This window comes from Megascapheus bottae, chromosome 27, assembly GCF_031878675.1.
Source record: "Megascapheus bottae isolate mThoBot1 chromosome 27, mThoBot2.hap1, whole genome shotgun sequence".
NCBI classification, from domain to species: domain Eukaryota; kingdom Metazoa; phylum Chordata; class Mammalia; order Rodentia; family Geomyidae; genus Megascapheus; species Megascapheus bottae.
Window position 1 is genome coordinate 3,517,376 of NC_143535.1, and position 19,367 is coordinate 3,536,742.

The 19,367-nt window shown below is 48.2% G+C and overlaps 1 protein-coding gene across 1 annotated transcript in view; it reads right to left on the reverse strand.

Moving 5' to 3' along the window:
• Sorl1 (sortilin related receptor 1) overlaps window positions 1-625 on the reverse strand; it is a 105,065-nt gene extending 104,440 nt beyond the window's left edge. Inside the window, exon 1 of the mRNA XM_090319304.1 lies at window positions 341-625. Within this exon, the coding sequence (XP_090175430.1) occupies window positions 341-625 (285 nt within the window). The remainder of the gene's footprint in view (window positions 1-340) is intronic.
• Between the last annotated feature and the right edge of the window lie 18,742 nt (window positions 626-19,367).

A 19,367-nucleotide genomic window follows, 5' to 3' on the forward strand; every position in this document is an offset into this window, starting at 1 on the left:
TGCGGGGGGCTGCACCTGTCCCGGGGGGGCTCCCAGGGCACCCCGAGGCTCTGCCCTGCAGAAGGGGGGGGCACAGGCGACCCCAGGACACCGCTGTGCTCTCTGGAGGGAGAAGGAGGGAGCAGAGCAGCCCGGGGGTCCCGGGGCACCTGTGCCAGGGAGGAGACTGCAGAGGACGGGTGGGGGTGATGGGTGAGGAGGAGAGGGAGTGAGGGGTGCGGGGACAAGAGGGTGCGGGGGAGCAGGGTGGAGTGAGGGGCGCAGGGGGAGGGGTCGCGGGGCGCAGGGGTGACAGGAGCTGGGTGCGGCGGGCGGGGTGCGGGGGGCGCGGGCCGCTCACCTGTCCGTACACCTGGATGGGCTGGGGCTGCGGGGCCGCGCTCCGCCGCGCCCGGGGCGGCTGCGGCTCCGCGGGGTTCGCCCCCCGGGCTCCCCCGGGCGCCCCCGGGCGCGGCTCGCGCGGGTCGCCCCGCTCCACCAGGAAGCCGCGGCCGGGAGGGACGGGCGCCCGGCCGCCGAGCCCGCCGCGCGCCCAGCCCGCGCCCGGCGCCCCGAGCGGGAGCAGCGCCAGCAGGGCGAGCAGCGCCGGGAGCCGCGGCTCCCTCCGGCCGCTCCGGGTCGCCATGTTCGCGGCGCGGCCGCAGGTGGTGGCGCCGCCGCCAGGAGAGAATGCGCAGCGCGCGGAGGGCGCCGCGGGCGGGGGCCGGGGGGGGGGGGGGTGCGGGGACGCACGCCGGGCTCCGCGGGCTCCAAGGGCTCCGCGCCCGCCGCCGGGTCCCCCGCGCCCGCTCGGCGCCGCGCCGTCACGTGCGCGCCCGCCGCGGCCCCTCGCGCACTTTCTCCCCGGCCACGGCCCCGCCCCGCCCCGGACCCACGGGGAAGTCAAGGCAGCGGGGCCGCGCTGGGCTGCCGGCGTCAGTGCCATGGAGGGGGGGCGGGTAGGGAGCCACCAGACCCCCGCCCCGCCCCACGACCACCCCGCCAGACCCCAGGCCCCCGCCCCGACCCACGACCACCCACCAGACCCTCAGACTCCCGCCCCGACCCACGACCACCCCACCAGACCCCAGACCCCCGCCCCGACCCACGACCACCCCACCAGACCCCAGACCCCCGCCCCGACCCACGACCACCCCACCAGACCCCAGACCCCCGCCCCGACCCACGACCACCCCACCAGACCCCAGACCCCCGCCCCGACCCACGACCACCCCACCAGACCCCAGACCCCCGCCCCGACCCACGACCACCCCACCAGACCCCAGGCCCCCGCCCTGACCCACGACCACCCCACCAGACCCCAGACCCCTGCCCCGACCCACGACCACCCCACCAGACCCCAGATCCACGACCACCCCACCAGATCCCAGACCCCCGCCCTGACCCACGACCACCCCACCAGACCCCAGACCCCTGCCCCGACCCACGACCACCCCACCAGACCCCAGATCCACGACCACCCCACCAGATCCCAGACCCCCGCCCCGACCCAAGACCACCCCACCAGACCCCAGACCCCCGCCCCGACCCACGACCACCCCACCAGACCCCAGACCCCCGCCCCGACCCACGACCACCCCACCAGACCCCAGACCCCCGCCCCGACCCACGACCACCCCACCAGACCCAGATCCCCGCCCCGACCCACGACCACCCCACCAGACCCCAGACCCACGACTACCCCACCAGACCCAGACCCCTGCCCGGACACATGACCACCCACCAGACCCCAGACCCCCGCCCCGACCCACGACCACCCCACCAGACCCCAGACCCACGACCACCCCACCAGACCCCAGACCCCCGCCCAGACACACGACCACCCCACCAGACCCCGCAGCCCTACACACATGCTGTGGATCCTGCCCACGGCGTCTGGGCCACCACTGGGTTCTAGTGGTGGGTGACCAGGGGTGACCAGAGGTGACCAGAGGTGACCAGAGGCCAGCACACCCCTCTCCACCAGCCCCCAAGGAAGATGGCTGTGTGTGCCAGTGTCCGCAGCCCTCACCCCAGGGTTTATAGACAGCAGCTGACTGCAGGAGCAGGCAGACACCCCCTTGTCTTAACCCCCAAATTCAGCCCAACAGCCAGACTCCCTGAACCACAAAGAAGCAGGACTGCAGATGAGACAGACCCTGAAGGAACATCTTCTGCTTTGCCCTTTCACTTGATTAGGAGCCCCTGAGGTTGATGTGCTGGCCTGTGTCATAGATTTCATGACTTCATCCTGCACTGGACTCCATCCTTGGTATGAAGGAGACAGGAGACAGAGCTGATCTGAAAAGGCAGGGCCATTTGTGTATGGTAACATCATTTCAGAGGCATCTACAGTGGTCAATACAAGCTGATGGGCAGAGGGAAGCTGAGGAGAAACTGAGGAGGAACGTACAGTGAATTGGATGGTTTTAAGACTCTACCCCTGGTAGAGTTAGAAAGGTGTGAGAAGTTCGGCTCACGTCAAAAGCTCCACTTTCTCTACAAGCAACTTGAGTTTGCTTCTGTTCTCTACTTGTTGTCCCTTACGGAGCTCTCTTCAATCAGCAAACCCTCCCGGACATGGTTTGTCCCCTCTGCAGCCAAGCTGAACTCTGGCAGTTGTTGGCCAGTGGAGGCTTTCAAAGGTGGTTAGACCATAAAAGGAATCGGTGCCATTCTCACTAGGAGAAATGAGTTCCCCGAGGGCCGCCCTAACCCCCCACCCCAGCCCAACCTCACCCCATGCAGAACTTGCTGAGTGTCTTATCTTCACCCCCTTCCATTCTCTCATTTTTCTTGTCCAGTCAGATTACTTTCTGTCCATCTTTGTGTGTGTATGCATGTGTATGTGTGTGTCTGTGTCTGTGTATACCAGTACTAGGACTTGAACTCAGGGTCTGGATGCTGGCCCTTAGATTTTTCCACTCAACCCAGGTGCTCTACCACTTGAGCCACAGCTTCCCTGCCAGCTCCTTGGTGGTTAATTGGAAATAAGTCTCACAGACTTTCCTGCCTGAGTTGGCTTCAAACCGTGATCATTAGATCTCAGACTCCTGAGTAGCTAGGATTTCAGTTGTGGAGCCACTGGCGCCTGGCTATTCTCTACTTTGTATCATACACAACCACCCATTTCTCCCCGCCACCAAACTCCTTCCCTCTGCCCATGAGACCAGTCCTGCCAGACCTCCTACAGAAAACCGAGCCACATGTCCCCAAGCATAGATTTGCCCACGCAACCCGCTGGCTCCAGGTTCTGATGCAATCTACACAGGAAGAACTGGTTGAGCAGAGCCAGGTACGTGGCTCATTTTGATTTTGATTTGCAACTTCAATGCAGGAGAGCTGGTGAGAATGATCAAACCTGGTTCATTTCCTCCTTGCAAGCTCCGTCTCTAATCATTTATTTACATTCAAGTCAGCAGCCCACAAACTGGGCTTCCCAAACACCAACCACAGTGGATTTTGAGCCAAAGGTCCAACTTTCTGGCTGTGGGAATTGGGCCAAGAAACCTCCCCTGGGCTTCAGCTCTCTCATCTGTAAAATGAGGATCTTAATTCTTCCCTGTCTCAAAGGACAGCTCAGAGTACCAGTTCAGATCATGAATATAAAATAACTATGCAAACCATGCAGACCCCCCCCAATCAAAGCATGGCTGCATTCATTAGAGATGGGTATCCTAGTTCTGCTTCTACAACAAATTAGTAGATGAGTTTTGGCTTGGTCACAGAGTTTCCAGTCCTGAGCTTGCCTCCCTCATCAGGACCCTTACCACAAGCATGACGAGGCAGGGAGAAGCAGCTATTCTCAAGGTGATGGGGCAGAATTGTGTAATGTGAAGGGGCCCTCCCCCAACTTCAAAAACAACTCTGGGCTGTAAACAACCTACCACTTCCTTCATTCTGTTCCTCCAAGAGGACCATCGAGCCAGTGTGGGGGTACAGATAGCAGAAGGGCCATCTAGCTCTCTCAGAGGCAATGTGCATGACTTGGGTACACAGTGTTGAGAACAGACCCATAGAACACATTGTGCACATTAGATAAGGGTTCTACCACGGAGCCACACTCCTTAAACAGGTATATGTCTTCTCTAAGACAAAAACCTTAAATTCCCCCCGGCCCTGGGGCCTGCCCACTAACCCCCTCCACCCCCTTTGCTGTCCATTCTAGACTAGGACAAGAGATGAGGAAAGTAACTCAGAGGTCACAATGCACCATCTTTTTGTTCAGATGGAGTCACATTTAAAATAACTCAGGAAGCCTGGCACTGGTGCCTCACACCTATAATCATAGCTACTCAGGAGGCTGAGATCTAAGGATCATGGTTTGAAGCCAACCTGGGCAGGAAAGTCCATGAGATTCTTACCTCCAATTAACTACCAGAAAACTGGAAGTGGAGCTGTGGCTCAAAGTGATAGAGCACTAAACTTGAGCAATAAAGCCCAGGCCCTGAGTTCAGGCCCCACAACTGACACAAAACATAAATATAAATATAAAATAACCACCAAAGGGCTCAGTGTGATCATACAGGCCTGTAATCCTAGCACTGGGGAGACGAAAGCAGAAGGATTATGAGACTCTATAGGGAGACCCTACCTCAAAAAATGTAAACAATAAAGCAAAGCAATAGAAGTTGTGCGGGTAGCTCAGGACCAGAGTGCTTACATAATATATACCATGTCCTGGGGTACACACACACACACACACACACACAGATAGCCACAAAGAGAAAGGGGTAAAAATCTCAAAAATATAATTAGACTTCTTTCTCACTTAATGGCTATAAGAAATGAGAGACGAGCCACCTACATGGGCAGACCCTCAGTCCCCAGCCCCTGACTAACCAATTTTTTATTCATCCCTCACTTTTCTGAAGAGCCTTCCCGCACCAAAGCAAGCTAGAATTCAGCTCCTACTCTCAGTCTGTGAGCAGCTCCGGGGACTTCCTCTCTGGCTGCGTGTGTTAACTCTGTGTCTTCCTCTTAACCGCAAGCATCTCTGGGAGGGGCCAGTCTGTCCTAATCACATCCAGGTTCCCAGAGCTCCACACCCTTCTGGTACAGATGGGTATGCATCCTTTCAAGGGTCCACACTGGAGCCTATGAACTAACAATAACAATAGTCAGATGGACAGGAGAAGGACAAACAAATAGTTTACACGTACTTGCATGGGAACACAAAATATGAGATTTAAAGAAGGACCAGAGGTTTCAAGTTTGGATACAGTCTCCTAAGCTTCAAAGGGTAAGAGGAGCTCCAGGTCTTTGTCTCCAGGAGATGGAACACGTCTTTCCTAGGAGCTGATGGGGAGGGAACAAATGGCTAAGAAGAGTTGTCTGTTATGCAAATGCGGCCTCAGCCCAGTGTTTCTCAGAGGCGAAAGGCCTTGATCTTTAGCCTTCCCTATGTGTGCCTCTGTTTAGTCTGAAGACTTCCTAGTGGAGAAACTTCCCCCTCTCAGATAAGGGAACTTCAGAGAAAGACACTCTTGGTTTTTCAGTGGGGGGGGGGGTAGTGGGGGAGTAGAGAGTTTGATTTTCTGGCTGATTCTAGGCGTTTCAGTCTTTCATTTTTCTGATCCCACAACACATGCGCATTTGTGAGTAGAGAAGAGAGGTGGCAGCTCCCTTTGCCCTGGTGGTGAGGGCTGGGTGAGCGATTCCTACAGGCAATCCACAGCTCTATTGGTTGTTTGTCTTGTTTTATGACTGCTGCATCTGTCACTCAAAGCTGGCTTCTGGACCAATCATTAAATAGAAAAGAAAGTCAGTGAACTTTATCTCCTTTTCTATATAACTTGGCAATCAGCATTTACCTCAAGCCAGGCTAAAATTGAAATTGGTTCTTCACCCAAAGGGGAAAAAACATTTTCTCCAAAAATTAGTTAAAGGCAACAAAGTCTGTGATCATTATTGAGTCTTAAACTATATTTGTGGAGAGACAACACAGCTTACAGCATTTATTGAGCATGCCCAAGACCCTGGGTTCCACATCCAGCAATGAAAAACAAAACAAACAGCCAAAGACCGAGGTCATATGTCAAGTAACTTACACTCTCATCCTTGAATACATGAAATTCAAGTGGGAGGTTATGGAAGTAGCAATAATTTACTTTTGCAGAGCAACGACTTACATTTGCATTGCATTATAACAGCTATTTTATTTCACCTCAGAGCAATCCTTTGACGTGAGCAGAGTCAAGCATTAGTGCCACTCCCAGTTTACAAACTCCAAGATCTGAAGCTCAGGATGGGTGTTTCTTGATTTGCCCAAAGGTCCAGAGGCCTATGAACCAATAGATTACTAAGGTATAGCGTCAAACCCACCTTCTTTCTCTCTCTTTCCTTTTTTTCTACCAAATTCAATATCTTCACTTCAAAAAAAAAAAAAAGCTGAGGTTTCAAACCCTGCGAGTGTGAATATCCAGTCCAGGGCAGAAAGGCGAAAGGACAGTGGTTTCTCTCTTCACTAATCAACCTTGGACAAATTCCTCCTGTCTCCACTGCCAGAAACCCTGCCCAGCTGCCTGCTCCTGTGCAGGCACTGATTGGACCAGGTAGATGGAAAACTTCTGTTACCGTAGTAGACATGAGAAACAAGAAAATACCCTGAGCTGGAAGACGATCCTAAACCTGTAAACGGCCTACATTCTGGGCCAACAACTGAATCTGTGGCCTTTAGCCTATTCTTGATGGCAAGGTTCATGGGGGATGATGGGACCAGGATGCCTCACTCCTCACTGGCCAGATCATTTGTGGGGGGGCACGGGAGGACCCTGATTTCGCCTCGCCTTATGACCTCACCCTAGTGGATAAAATGACAAACCCTAGCATTTTCCAGGCATTAGGCTCTTATCCAACCACCCTCCTCACCCCTCGAGGTGTGCTGTCTGTATTTAGGCGACGGAATGCCACTCAATTGCCTGCCTCACACCAGCTGGTCTCTACAGGTTCTTTCTCAGCACTCAGGGCAGCTTCTACTCTTCCACAATGGGAAAAGGACCACAGCCCCTACCAGTTCCCATTACAGAGTACAGCTATCCAGGCCTGCTCTCTATGTCTTTCTAGAAGCTACATCCAATGGAGGCTTCAGCCGGCGAAGGCGCACGGGTGTCAGAAGCTGTCCTCCCCCTCTGGTTCCATTGCGAGTTCTCATGAGCTAAGGATTTCCCAGAAACTCAGCTTCCTCAGCTTTTCCCACCAGGAGGCATTTCGAGTTTCCTACCCAGTGTGTGAGGTGGAAGCCTGGCTCGCATTGTGGTGAAGACACGAGGCTAAACCTCCCGCTCAAATACCCTGGCTGGCTGAGGTTGCTGGAAATGAGAGAAGAGGACTGACGTCCCATGGTGGGATTAGAATGAACAGAAAGATCTTACACTGAAAGTTCCCAGAAATCCCGTGAATGATTATACCTCCTTCCTCTGAGAACTTTGCAACACGCTAATTGGGCAAGCACAGCCTCAGGCACAGAGGCATGAAGAGAGGCCATCAACCAGCTTAGACACAGCTCAGTGCAAATGTACCACCACCAGGGTTTATTTCACAGAAGACCACAGGCTTCCTCAAAGCCAGCGAGGCACGAGGCCTCTCAGGCTGGTCTTGGGCCAGGCACACTCTACAGAGACCAAGAACCCCCAGACTCCTCTTGCCATCCTGAGCCAGCTACCACAGATCAAAATGTTCCTTCCTGGAGATGTCACATGCCTGTTTTGAGGTCACTTCTTGACCTCTTTCCAGAAAGAAGCATGAAGCCCTGCTTTCCACTCTCCTTGAGCTGTTCAGCCTGCTCTGCCTTGCATTACAGAGTCTGTAGTGATGTTTGCCTCCTAGACTGAATTTCAATTGAGTCTTTGGACCTATTCCCATGTCTTGCAGGTAATAAAAGGCATTACGGAGGGATGGTACCTAACACCCTTTGCCAGCTGGTTCTACAAAAGTCAGTTTTGGGGCCTAGTGGTAAAGTGCTTGCCTAGTATGCACAAAGTCCTGGGTTCAATTCCTCAGTACCACATACACAGAAAAAAGCCAGAAATGGTACTGTGGCTCAAGTGGTAGAGTGATAACCTTGAGAAAGCCCAAGGACCTTGCTCAGGGCCTGAGTTCAAGCCCCAGGACTGGCAAAAAAAAAAGTCAATTTTGAATTAATGATCTTAGAAGGTCAAATTTTCCATCTAGTTTCCATACTAAAGGATGCTAGAAAGACTTCTGAAGAGCCTGTCCATACCAAGTGAGTCAACCTGGCAAAGAAATGTCTTTCTGTTGTAAGGAACTCTTATGTGTATCCCACTCATTATCCACTGTCCCACAGTATGGCGTAAGTGTCCGCAAAAGACACAGCTCCTACCTGCAAAGGACTTGAAGAAAGAGAGGACAAGAGCATACAAAACTAGCAGAAATACATGAATTCAGAAAGAGCTCTGTGGGCTGGAAGCTGATGGCTCACACCTGTACTCACCTATTTACTCTGGAGTACGAGATCTGAGGATCATGGTTCAAAGCCAGCCCAGGCAGACAAACTCAAGAGTCTTATCTCCAGTCAACTGCCAAAAAATCTAAAAGTGGAGGTGTGGCTCAAGTGATAGAACAAGTGGAGTGAAAAAGCCAGGCAAAAGTCTTGAGCTCAAGCATGCACGCACGCACGTGCGCACACACACACACACACAGACTCCCATGCATGTTGAAAAGAAGAGCCATCAGTGGCATTGGGACAAACTTTCTGCAGAGCAAGACCTAGGGTCCCCAGGTCCGGGTCTGTGCACCGTAGTGAGAGCAGGGACAAGCAAGGAAGACCACAGTACTCACAGCCAGGAAGAACAGGAAATTGTCTTCAGTGCCTAAGGAAAATAGGAGAAAGATTGCAAGAGTGGAGAACTGGCAGCAAGGCAGAGTGTGTGTGAGCGAAGCAGACAGGGATGCACCAGGCTGTGAAGGCCAAGGGAGGGGAAACCAGAGGAGAGCTTTGGGCCAGCAAGGTCTGGAAGTGAACACCCGTTCCCTCCATTTCCACTCTGTGGTGACAGAAGCTGTACCTCCAGGGGGCCTGAAAAGCTTCTTCACCCAGCCAGCATGATGATGCCTGGGCCTGCCATGCCACGGCAGCCCCTCCTACAGGAGCACTTCCTGTTTGTCATGCATGCCATCTTCCCCAGGCTCTCACAGCCCCATCCAGCCTCTTGGTACCTGCATCTCCACACCCACTCCCCTGGCAGTCTTCCATGGTGTCATCAGCTGAGTTAACACCTGCTCACATCGGCATTCCCACCAGGCTCAAAACTGCCAGTGTTCATAATGAGGCCCTGTAGAAGGAATACATTTTCTTGGAGTCCTTAAACAAATTCTATCCAATTCTCCACACTAAATAAATGATTGAAACGGCAATTAGGCTGAGGGTTGCACTGACAGACCTACTGGGAGACAGGTACAACCTCATTTGGCGTTTGATTCCCACACTGCCCAGCCGCCTAAAATGAAGGCATAAATGAACACTACATGCCCATCCTGTTGGTATTTAAGCAATGCTAAATTAGCAGTGGAGGGAGGGAGGGAGAGGAGGAAAGGGGGGGTGCGGGTATGAATTTTCTTTGCTTCTAACATTATGTAAATGAAAAACCCAGCGAAGTGCAAATTAAGACTATTCTTAATTCTGCTATTCTGTGATAATGATGCCATGAAACATTTCACTCACATTGCACCAAGCATGGCCACGAGGCCTGCTCCCCCATCTGCCTGATAACACCTCCCAGCAGGGGACACCCAGTGTCCTCTACTTTTTTTTTTTCCTCACTGAAGTCAGATCCTCTCTACCCTCACCCCTCCCTGCTCATAATTTAATATCTGTCTAAGATCACGTGCCCTTCTGAAGGTAGCATCAAGAAGTAACTGGCTCATATCCCCAGCTCTGCATCAGCTATATTATTCCAGGTACCTAATTGTCTTTGTCTGTAAAACAAATTACTTACCTCTTCAGGTTTAAAACATTACATGAAATTAGTAATGTCAAGGTTTAATTCGGAGCCTGGCACATAAAACTTGGCCGATAAACGCCTATTGTTCTGCAGTGTTCAGATTAGGCATGGTTGCTAAATCAATTTGGCCATTCAGCAGTTGTCAAGGTTTTTTTGCTTGTTTGTTTTAAAATTCCAGTTTGTACATGTCCCTTTGACCTCACTAGCAGGTAATAAAAACTCATCTCAAGGCAGAGAGGATCTCTGTGTTCAGTTCCCAGCACCAACCCACCCGAGGATGGAGAAGCACTTGGAACTATCACAGTGAGTTGTTTGGGATCATCAAAGGGCAGACTACCATCCAGGAGATGATTCCCCGAGGAGCCACAGGACCTGGAGTTTTCTTGGAAGGTACAGCTCCAGCTGGCGAAGCAAACCCACTGAAGACTGGCATTTTGTGTAGAGTTGGAGTCTTGCAACCTTGGAGCAGGAGGTGAAAGAACTGACTCCATCCTTCAGGAGAAGAGATCTTGTGTGGGTGCCTTAGACAGGAGGCTCGAGAGGAAAGGATGAATAAAGCACAAGGCTAAATGCCAAGGCAAGAATTTACTGAGAGCTTCCTATAGTGCCAGAAGATTTTATTCATGCAAAACATGAGCTATCCATTAATCTTTTTTAATCCACATTTATAACTCTATTGAGACGTTACACAATTGGGCCCAGGATTTCATAGCTAGTGAGTAACAGAACCAGGTCCCCTTTCCACATCTGTTTAACTCCCTAGTTCCTGTTCTTCCTCACCAGTAGACTCTACTGTGCCCTGGCTCTTCAACCAACCTCAAATGGAAATTCCTTTCCAATTAGTTTTAGGTTTGCTGGGAAGCCAAGTCTATAAATTTCTCGGTAACCTATTACAGTATCTTCAACATCGTCATTAAGGATGTGCTCTGAGTTTAAGCAGAGCCCTCTCTGGTCTCGTCTCATCACTGGTAGATGAACTGAAGGCAGGAGAATGCAGAAAATGCCTCCGTGAGAGCTCCAGATAGAGGTTCAAGCTCAGCTTTAGTTGATCTGAGTTCTGTCAGGTGTCAGGCGAATGTGGTTGGAGCCGTACGAAGGGAGATTAACAATCGGATATAATGGACCAAGAAGCAAAAGTTCCCGGACAAGATGGGGAATTGGGTTCTTCCTTCCTGTGGTCTCATTGCAGCAGACCACAAAACATGCTGCAACATGCAGCTTGATTTAGCCAACGGAAGTGCAAGAAATGACACAGAAAAGAGCTGGGAACCACAGCGATGCTATACTTCAGTTTTGTGAGAGTTACCCACACCCTGGGTCACTGTGTCAAAGTGAACTAAAACTGGCTCCTGGCTGTCACTACTTTTTAATGACACCAACCAGATTTCGTGGCATCACAGATGCCGGCAGATTTAGCGCCTGCTGGGAACTCGTGTCTCCTCGTCACCTCTTCCCCTACTGTGCAGGTGGCGATTTTACTGGACAAGACGCACTCAAACTCATTATTAGAAGAATTCCGGAACATGAGCCTTTCTTGCTCAAGAACCTGAGCTTAATTCAGAATTGCAACTCATGGTATCACAATCCAGAGGGCTGAGGGGGGAGAGAGTTTAAAACTCAGCTCTAAAGGTTGCTACAGGACAAAACTCAGATACAAACCCAGGCAGTGGAGAGCCAGTGCTCATGCTTCTAACCAGAACGCTGGATTGTCCCCTGCCTCATTCATTCATGAAGAAGTCTTCCCAAATCCTACCTGAAGATCAGTGCCAAGAGAAGATGAATCCCAGTAGCCGGTGTTCAAGAACCATCTCGGTCTTTTAAATGGCAGACCTAGTTTTTGTTGTTGCTGTTACAATTATGTATGACAATAGGTATAAAGATCCTATATGACAATGCAAACACCAGAAAGCAGCATGGGCTATTTGTGCCCGATACCAGCCTCAAGTGTCTTCAAAAGAAGAATGAAGGGCACTGCTAACTGGGTAAACATGTGGGCACTTGTTTCCCTCACTGGATGCCCTGCACAAGTACAGAGGCTCCAGCATCCCTTCTTGTTGCCCATGCCACAACCGCATGCACCCTGCAAAAAGCCAGAAACAAGGCCATGCTTTCTGGCCTTTGCAAGCATTTAATGAGCACAAATGTCCATTGAGTGAATGGGATTATGAAGGAGGGAGGGGAGAGGAAGGGAGGGAGGGTGCAGGAGAGAGAATGGTAGGGAGAGGAGGGAGAGGGAGAAAAAGATGGAGGGAGGCTGGCTGTTGGCTTGTACAACAGAGCCAGACTTGTTGGCTGGGCTATTTGGGTCACAGGCCTTTCTGAATGCAGTGGATGGCGAGAGGGATTGTGAGGGGACTGAACAGTCAGGCTACTCAGCTACTTAAGCTTGTACCAGAATCCCCACTTGGAGATGCTAGAACCAGAAGCTAGATCAAGGAACTGTACCGATTTGGATCCTTGTTCGTTCTGTGAATATTGTCCCTTTGGCTGTGGGACAGTTAACTATTCCTGCTTGTCGCTGTCCTTAGTCTTCTGCCGTACACCACTGTCTCTGGGCTCCAGTGACCACTTTAGAATCCTATTTCTTCCTCATATGGTCCCTGTATTTTGTAAATGCCAACCTCCCCACCTCACGAATCTCTTTTTAAAATAGCTGATTGTATGTGCCATCTCTGAACACTTCTGCCAGTCAGTCAACATCTGTCAAACGGATAGCATGGAAATTAAGATCTGAGTGGATTATAATAACTCCCTGCCACTTCTCACCAAGCAAGTTTATATACTGAATACAACCTTACCTATAGCTTTCAGTTTGGATTGTTGTTCTTGATTTGTTTCTGGGTCTTGTGTCTTGAACACATCCCCTTTAGATCAAAGTAATACAGAGATAAATATGGATACATTTGGATATGCTTGCTTTTTCACTCTATTGCATAAGAATGTAAAACTAGTGAAACAGTAAGTTATTAAGTTACTACATATTCATAGTATGATAATTCAGAGCATAAGCTTATGACAGATGTGAAAGAATCTGGCTTAGAAAAGTTACTAAATTCCTGTGAGTCTTGGTTTTCACTTCCATAAAATGGTCATATTCCGGGGAGGAGGGGTTGAACAACTGGTCATGGAAGTGAAATTCTTCAGTTCAGTCCTCTGTTCTCATTCTGCCTACCACTCTTAGGGTTCACAGGAGCCACGGAGAAAGCAGTTACGCTACTCCTGGAATCCAGGCCCTCCTGTCGGGGTTGTTATCTGAAGCATCCCTTTGAACTGCAGCAATTCAGTGGTCCACGTTACCACTTGCAAATTACCAAGTTCTGTTTCAGAACTTGAGCGGGATCCGGTTGATCCGATCATCTGCACCGGGCCTGGAGTCCCCACTGCTGCTCTCCCCCGAGGGAAAGGGTGCTTCCTGGCATGGTAGCCATGACCCACCCACATCCGATTGCTGTCTCCAGCTGTCCTGCCCAATCCTCACCGAGGATTCTACACTGCGTGGTTCAGCCTGGTTTTATCTTGGCTCTACTTCAGGTCTATGTGTGATATCCTGCTTCTCTTTGGTTTCCAGTGTTCTTAAGTTAACCACAATGTCCCAACATCCAATTTGTTTCACTTCTGGGCACACATGCTCCTAACATCCAGTACTTTGGGGAGAGCACAGAGGAACACATCCAGATGTGTTTAGCTCATGTTCGGTTGAGTTTACATAGCAAAATTGATTTGGAAATATGACTCTAAGTCCATGCACATACCCAAACCATTTCCTGCTAACTAATGGGACACTGAGGCTTTGGTTTCAGTACAAATATCTGGGGACAAATTCCTCACTTGAAAGCATCTGAGAGACAAATTGTTCCATTGATCCTAGCTCTGTGTGTATTGTGAAGGCAAAGGGAAATTCATAACGTGTAAGTACAATAAGCACTTGAGAAATGCAAGTGATAATGATTGCTGGCAGTTTTAATTTGCTGTCCCTAATGACAGGGTGACAAACATCTTTTCATATGCTTATTGGCTACCTGTCTATCTTTTCTGGTGAGATGTCTTTTTAGATCATTAGCCCATTTTTAGTTGTGTTCCTCATTTTCTTATTGTTCAGTGTTAAGAGGATTGTTTTGTTGTAGTAGTAGCTTTTAGATAACAGTCCTTTATCAGTTATGTCATTTAAAAAATCTACTTCTAGTCTGCAGCTTATCTTCTCATTCTTTTGATATCATTGCTATTAGCCAAATGTTGTGGAAATGATGATACACTCTTAATTATCCCACAGAGTTAGTACAGAGATTAAACAAGTCAGTCTCTTTGAAGCTCTTAGAACAGGAGCTGGCATTTTAGTTAAGAGCTTTGTGAGTGTTAATTAATATACAAAAATATGGAAGTATAAAATTCCTAAGATAATTTGACCCTTTTCTCCCTCCCTTTTAATTATTCTCTGTCATTTCTCAAACTAAGTGGCAAAAGACTCTAGTTTCAAGATTGTTTTTTTTTTCTTGGAGTCAAAAACATCCCTAAGCACATGCACAGATTTTAAGCATCATGTCAACCTATTACCTGAAGAAGTTTTTTCCCCAGTCCTGCGGCTTGAACTCAGGGTCAGGGGCACTGTCCTTGGGCTTTCTCAAGGCTAGAATTCTACCATTTGAGCCACAGTACCTCTTCTGGCTAGAGTTTTCAGTTATTTAAACAGAATTTAAACTGGAATTTTCCCAAGAAATAAAAATAAAAGGTGATTTTTGTACAGCTCTGCAAAAAAAATCCAAACACGTTTGCATACTTGGCCCATTTGAAAAGCCAGAAACTAATGAACTTATGAATAATATTCTCATTTTCCTGTTCTCAGAATCCACCCCCAATCCTGCTCCCTAGCACCTCTCAAAATCCTACTTGGAAATGACTCCCTCCAGGAAGCCTTCTTTGATAAAATACTCCCAGATCTAATTATAAAGACTTATTTTTTATCCTATAAACAACAACAGTAGATACAGTTGCAATTACACTTACCTTACGTTGTTCTCCTTGGACATGAAGTTTCATGGGTCTTAGGGAGCAATTTTGCCCCCCACCCCCAACCTCTGGGCAGAGATCTCTGTCATTATGGAACCATCCTTTCTCTTCTTCCTCAGCCCCAGGACTGCTTTAGGGAAAGATAAGCAATGATCTGAGAGTATAGCCCACTGGCAGAGCACCTGTCAGACGGGTAAGATGGCCTAGGTTTGATTCTCCACCCTGCCCCCTCAAAACAAAGCAAAAATTAAAAATTTGGAGAACAAAGAATAGTGTAGGGAGAGATCCTACAAATTGCCAGGGCAGAGGGACAGTAACAGCCCGTCTATTTGCTATCTTCTACAGGAAAGCTTTATTCTCTTTCAAAAATGACCAATTCTTGGGCCAGGAGTTTGGCCTAGTGATAGAGTGCTTGCCTAGCATGCACGAAGACCTGGGTTCAATTCCTCAGTACCACATACATAGAAAAAAGCTGGAAGTGGTGCTGAGGCTCAAGTGGTAGAGCTCTAGCTTTGAGAAAGTCCAAGGACAGTGCTCAGGCCCTGAGCTCAAACCCAGGACTGGCAAAAAAAAAAAAAAAAAAAAAAAAGATTATAAAAACAACCAACTCTTGCTTGGGGTGGCAGCATAGGCCTGTAATCCCAGCACTGGGAGGAGGAGAGTGGAGGCAGGAGGGTTACCAAGGCAGCCTGGCTTACATCGTGAAGCCGTCTCTTATAAGTAATATGTAAGTCAATTGTTGAAGGCTGCGTGATAATTAAGTACGTGGTTCAGAAGCACTTAAGGAGGCTGGTAGCTCTTTAACAAGCTTTTATTTGCTTAGTGGTGTGACTGCTGAAGCAACTGACTCCTTGAAATACCTTTCGCACTTGTGGTTGACATACAAGTCATTTTCCAGAAGGCAAAGGCTTTTTCATGCCAAGTTAGCAATAAGATTAAAACTGAAACTCATCTTGGGGTGAATAACAATGATTTTAAACACATCCTCTCCTGCATGCATGCATGCATGATAGACATCTGGTCTACCAACCCATTAAGGCCCTACCCCTTACCTGTGATTGACAGTGCTAATTGACCATCCCCACTCAGCCTGTGCTGTTTTTCCAAGCTCTACCCACCGGCTCCAGACACTGCCAACAAATTGCAGTGTAGGAGGAGATACAAAGCCAGTTTGATCCGCCCATGTGAAGGCATCCATCAAGGGTGTTGGGTACTTTCCAAAGTACCCAATGGGATTTGGGTAGAGGATGTCAAGTAGATTACAAGCAGAGAATAAAGAAGCTATTAATGCTAGGCGTAGAGGTGAGAAAGCACTCTAGGAGAGAGAAGAGCCAAGAGTGGACCAGGTCATCTACAGAAATACTAGGCCATGACATTATGGGTCAAATCAGAACTCACTGAGAGGTGCCTAATGAGAAATCTTGAATTATAGTTATAACTTGCCTACAAGTTAACTGTATGAACTGATGTTATTCATTCCTCTTTCTCAATCTTCATTTTCTAATCGGCCAGGAGGGAAGACTGAACTACTGTGGGTGAAGTTCAAGGCCCAGGCCAAGTCTAATAACGTTCTGTTTCCCTGGAGATAGTGGATGGGCGCAGACTTGGGTAGTTAAGCACTAGACGCTATATTCAATCTCCAGCACAGTAAAAGTGAACAGACAAAATTAATCAGGCAACTAAAATGAAATAACACATGAAAGTAGAACAACATTGCCTTGCCAGACTTGGGAATAGGCAGGGATGGGTAATGAATTCGTAGTTAAGAGAGTTTCAGTTTGGAAGATGAAAAGGGTTTCAAAGACTGGTAGCACAGAAAGCAGACCCTGCTTACTACTACCAGCCCGTACACATAAGAGCAGCTATTCGCTGCCTAGGGAAATGGGAATGCACACTTCCGGAGGTGCCCGTGAGGGCGTTTCCAGACATGACTGACATGTCAGCCTGTCCTTTAGGAAACAAGATTTTCTTTCACAGAAAGGATGGTATAAGAATATATATATACATCCCTATACATGGAATGCAACATCTTCACTTGGCAAATTCTGCTCTTGGGAGGGGGACACCATTTAGAGAACATGAAGAAAAGACCATTATTCCCTCTGTTTCTCAACTACCAAAAATCTTCTCCTTCCTACAATCTATCCATCCATCCAAACTATATTTGTCCAAACGCTACTCCCTGCACAACCAGATCCCAGTTATCATAAACATAGACACGCAGATAGACGCATTACGTCTACTCTTCCTCTCTCAGAACCAGGGAATCTTTTCGAAAAAGAGATTTGTTCTTTCCCTAATGTTCTCTCTGCTGTGCTTTGCTTCTAGGCTCGGTTGGTGTGGAGCCATGGTCCTCTGGGCCTCTGAGACACAAACAATGCACAGTGCTTGGCTCTTGGTAGAATCATTTGCTCTCCCCACCTTCCTGTGTCTTTGGAACCACTTCCATCCTCTGGACCCCTCGATGAGCCGCTAAAGAAATCTAGAGCATCTAGAGGCCACTGCCCAATCTCCGAGATGAGTTTCCACTCCAGTTCTCACGATGAACACCTCCACTTTAGTGTTCCTTCCTGAGCAATGTGTCAGCCAGCTGAGTCAGGCTTTCTTGATAATTAGAAAAGCGACGACCTACATGGAGATTGGCTCAGTTATGGCAAAGGTATTTTTTTAGTGCTCACTTATATGACAAATCTAGGAGGCACTGTTAGCTAGCATCATTTATTTTATTGAGCTCAGAGGCTGGGTTTTTTTCCCTTCTAACTCTTCAGTTGAGCTCACTGACCTGTATTAAGTCAGCAAAATCCTGTAATATTGTCTAAGTGTCCTTGCAGAGAGTTTGTGCTGAACACTACCAAATGAAAGGCTCTAAAAGACTTGCAGGTCACCTTTTCATTAGCATATATTAATTGTACACAATAATGAGTTTCACTATGACACTTTCTTAATCTTTATAATGTAATTGGATTGAATTCTCCTTTCCTATTACCCTGGCTTGCTCGCCAACCCCCTTCTCCTAGTCTTTTCCTCACCCCAGTTTACCCATCTATTTCCCTTTGTTGTGGCTGTTATTGTTTTAGGCAACTTTAGATTTCATGTATGAGAGACAACATTCAATAAGCCTGGCTTACTTCACTTAATACGATGATTTCCTGTTCCATGTTTCCCCCCTGAAAATGTCACAATTTCATTTTGTTATCTAATATTCAATGATTATACACACACATATACACATATATTCTTTATCCCATTCATTCACGTAGGGACACTTGGATTGGTGCTGTAGTTCTGGCTCTTGTGAACAGTGCTTTGATAAACTGGGTATATAGGTGTCTCTAATCCCTTTCCAGGAGTGGTGTAGGTGGATCATATGGGAGTTTTACTTTTTAGTGTTTTTGCGTGGCCAGTGCTAGGGCTTGAGCTCAGGGCCTGAGCACTGTCCTTAGGCTTTCTCAGACCTCTACCACTTGAGCCTCAGCACCACTTCCAGCTTTTTCTAAGTACGTGGTACTGAGGAATCAAACCCGGGTCTTTGTACATGCTAGGCAAGCACTCTACCACTAGGCCAAACTCCGGGCCCTATTTTTTTTAGTATTTTGTATAATCTCTGTAGAGATTTCCTTAGCGTCTATACTAATTTACACTACCTCTGATAGCCTTCTTCCCTTCCTCCCTCCCTCCAACCCTTCCAATGTCCATTATCTCTGATTTGTTTTCTTGATGATTAGCCATACCAACTGAGGCAAGGTCAAATTTTAATGTAGCTTTGATTGGCATATTCCCAATGGCTAATGACATCAAATATTGTTTTTCATGTATTCATTGTCCATTTGCAGTTTTTTCTTTGAGAACATTCTGTTCAGCTGATCTGCTCTATCTGCTGATTAATATCAGTGGGAAAACAGCACGCTCTCTCTCCCCCGGCCCCCTTCTCTCCCTCTCAGACCTAGGTCTTGACTGGTCTCCATCTAGTGCCTGAACAGGTCATTTTTATCACATTGTGTGTAGCAGCAGATTCATATTTGCTCCTTATTACTTTCGGCCTTAGATTCTAGTAGAGAAAATGGAAGATATCACCTAATCTACTGCCTAAGAAACAGTGAGCCAATTAAAGCCAAAATAATGACCAATTCTAGGAGAAACAAAAAGTTGTTCAACAAAGGAAACAATAGTACAGTATTGGTCTCGATTCCCTTGAAAGTATGCTGTTCGTTATTAGTTGTAATACAACAGAATAGACTACTTAAGGTATGTCATACTCTTAATTCACTAGTAATATGTTACTAATGTGTTATCTTAATGGATAGTAATGAATACACCTAGCAATGTACATAGCAATAAAAATGTTTAAAAATTAACAAAAATTGAAACAGATTAAGGAACCATGAAATTCTCATTTTCCAAAAATAGAAAGATAAACTGGTA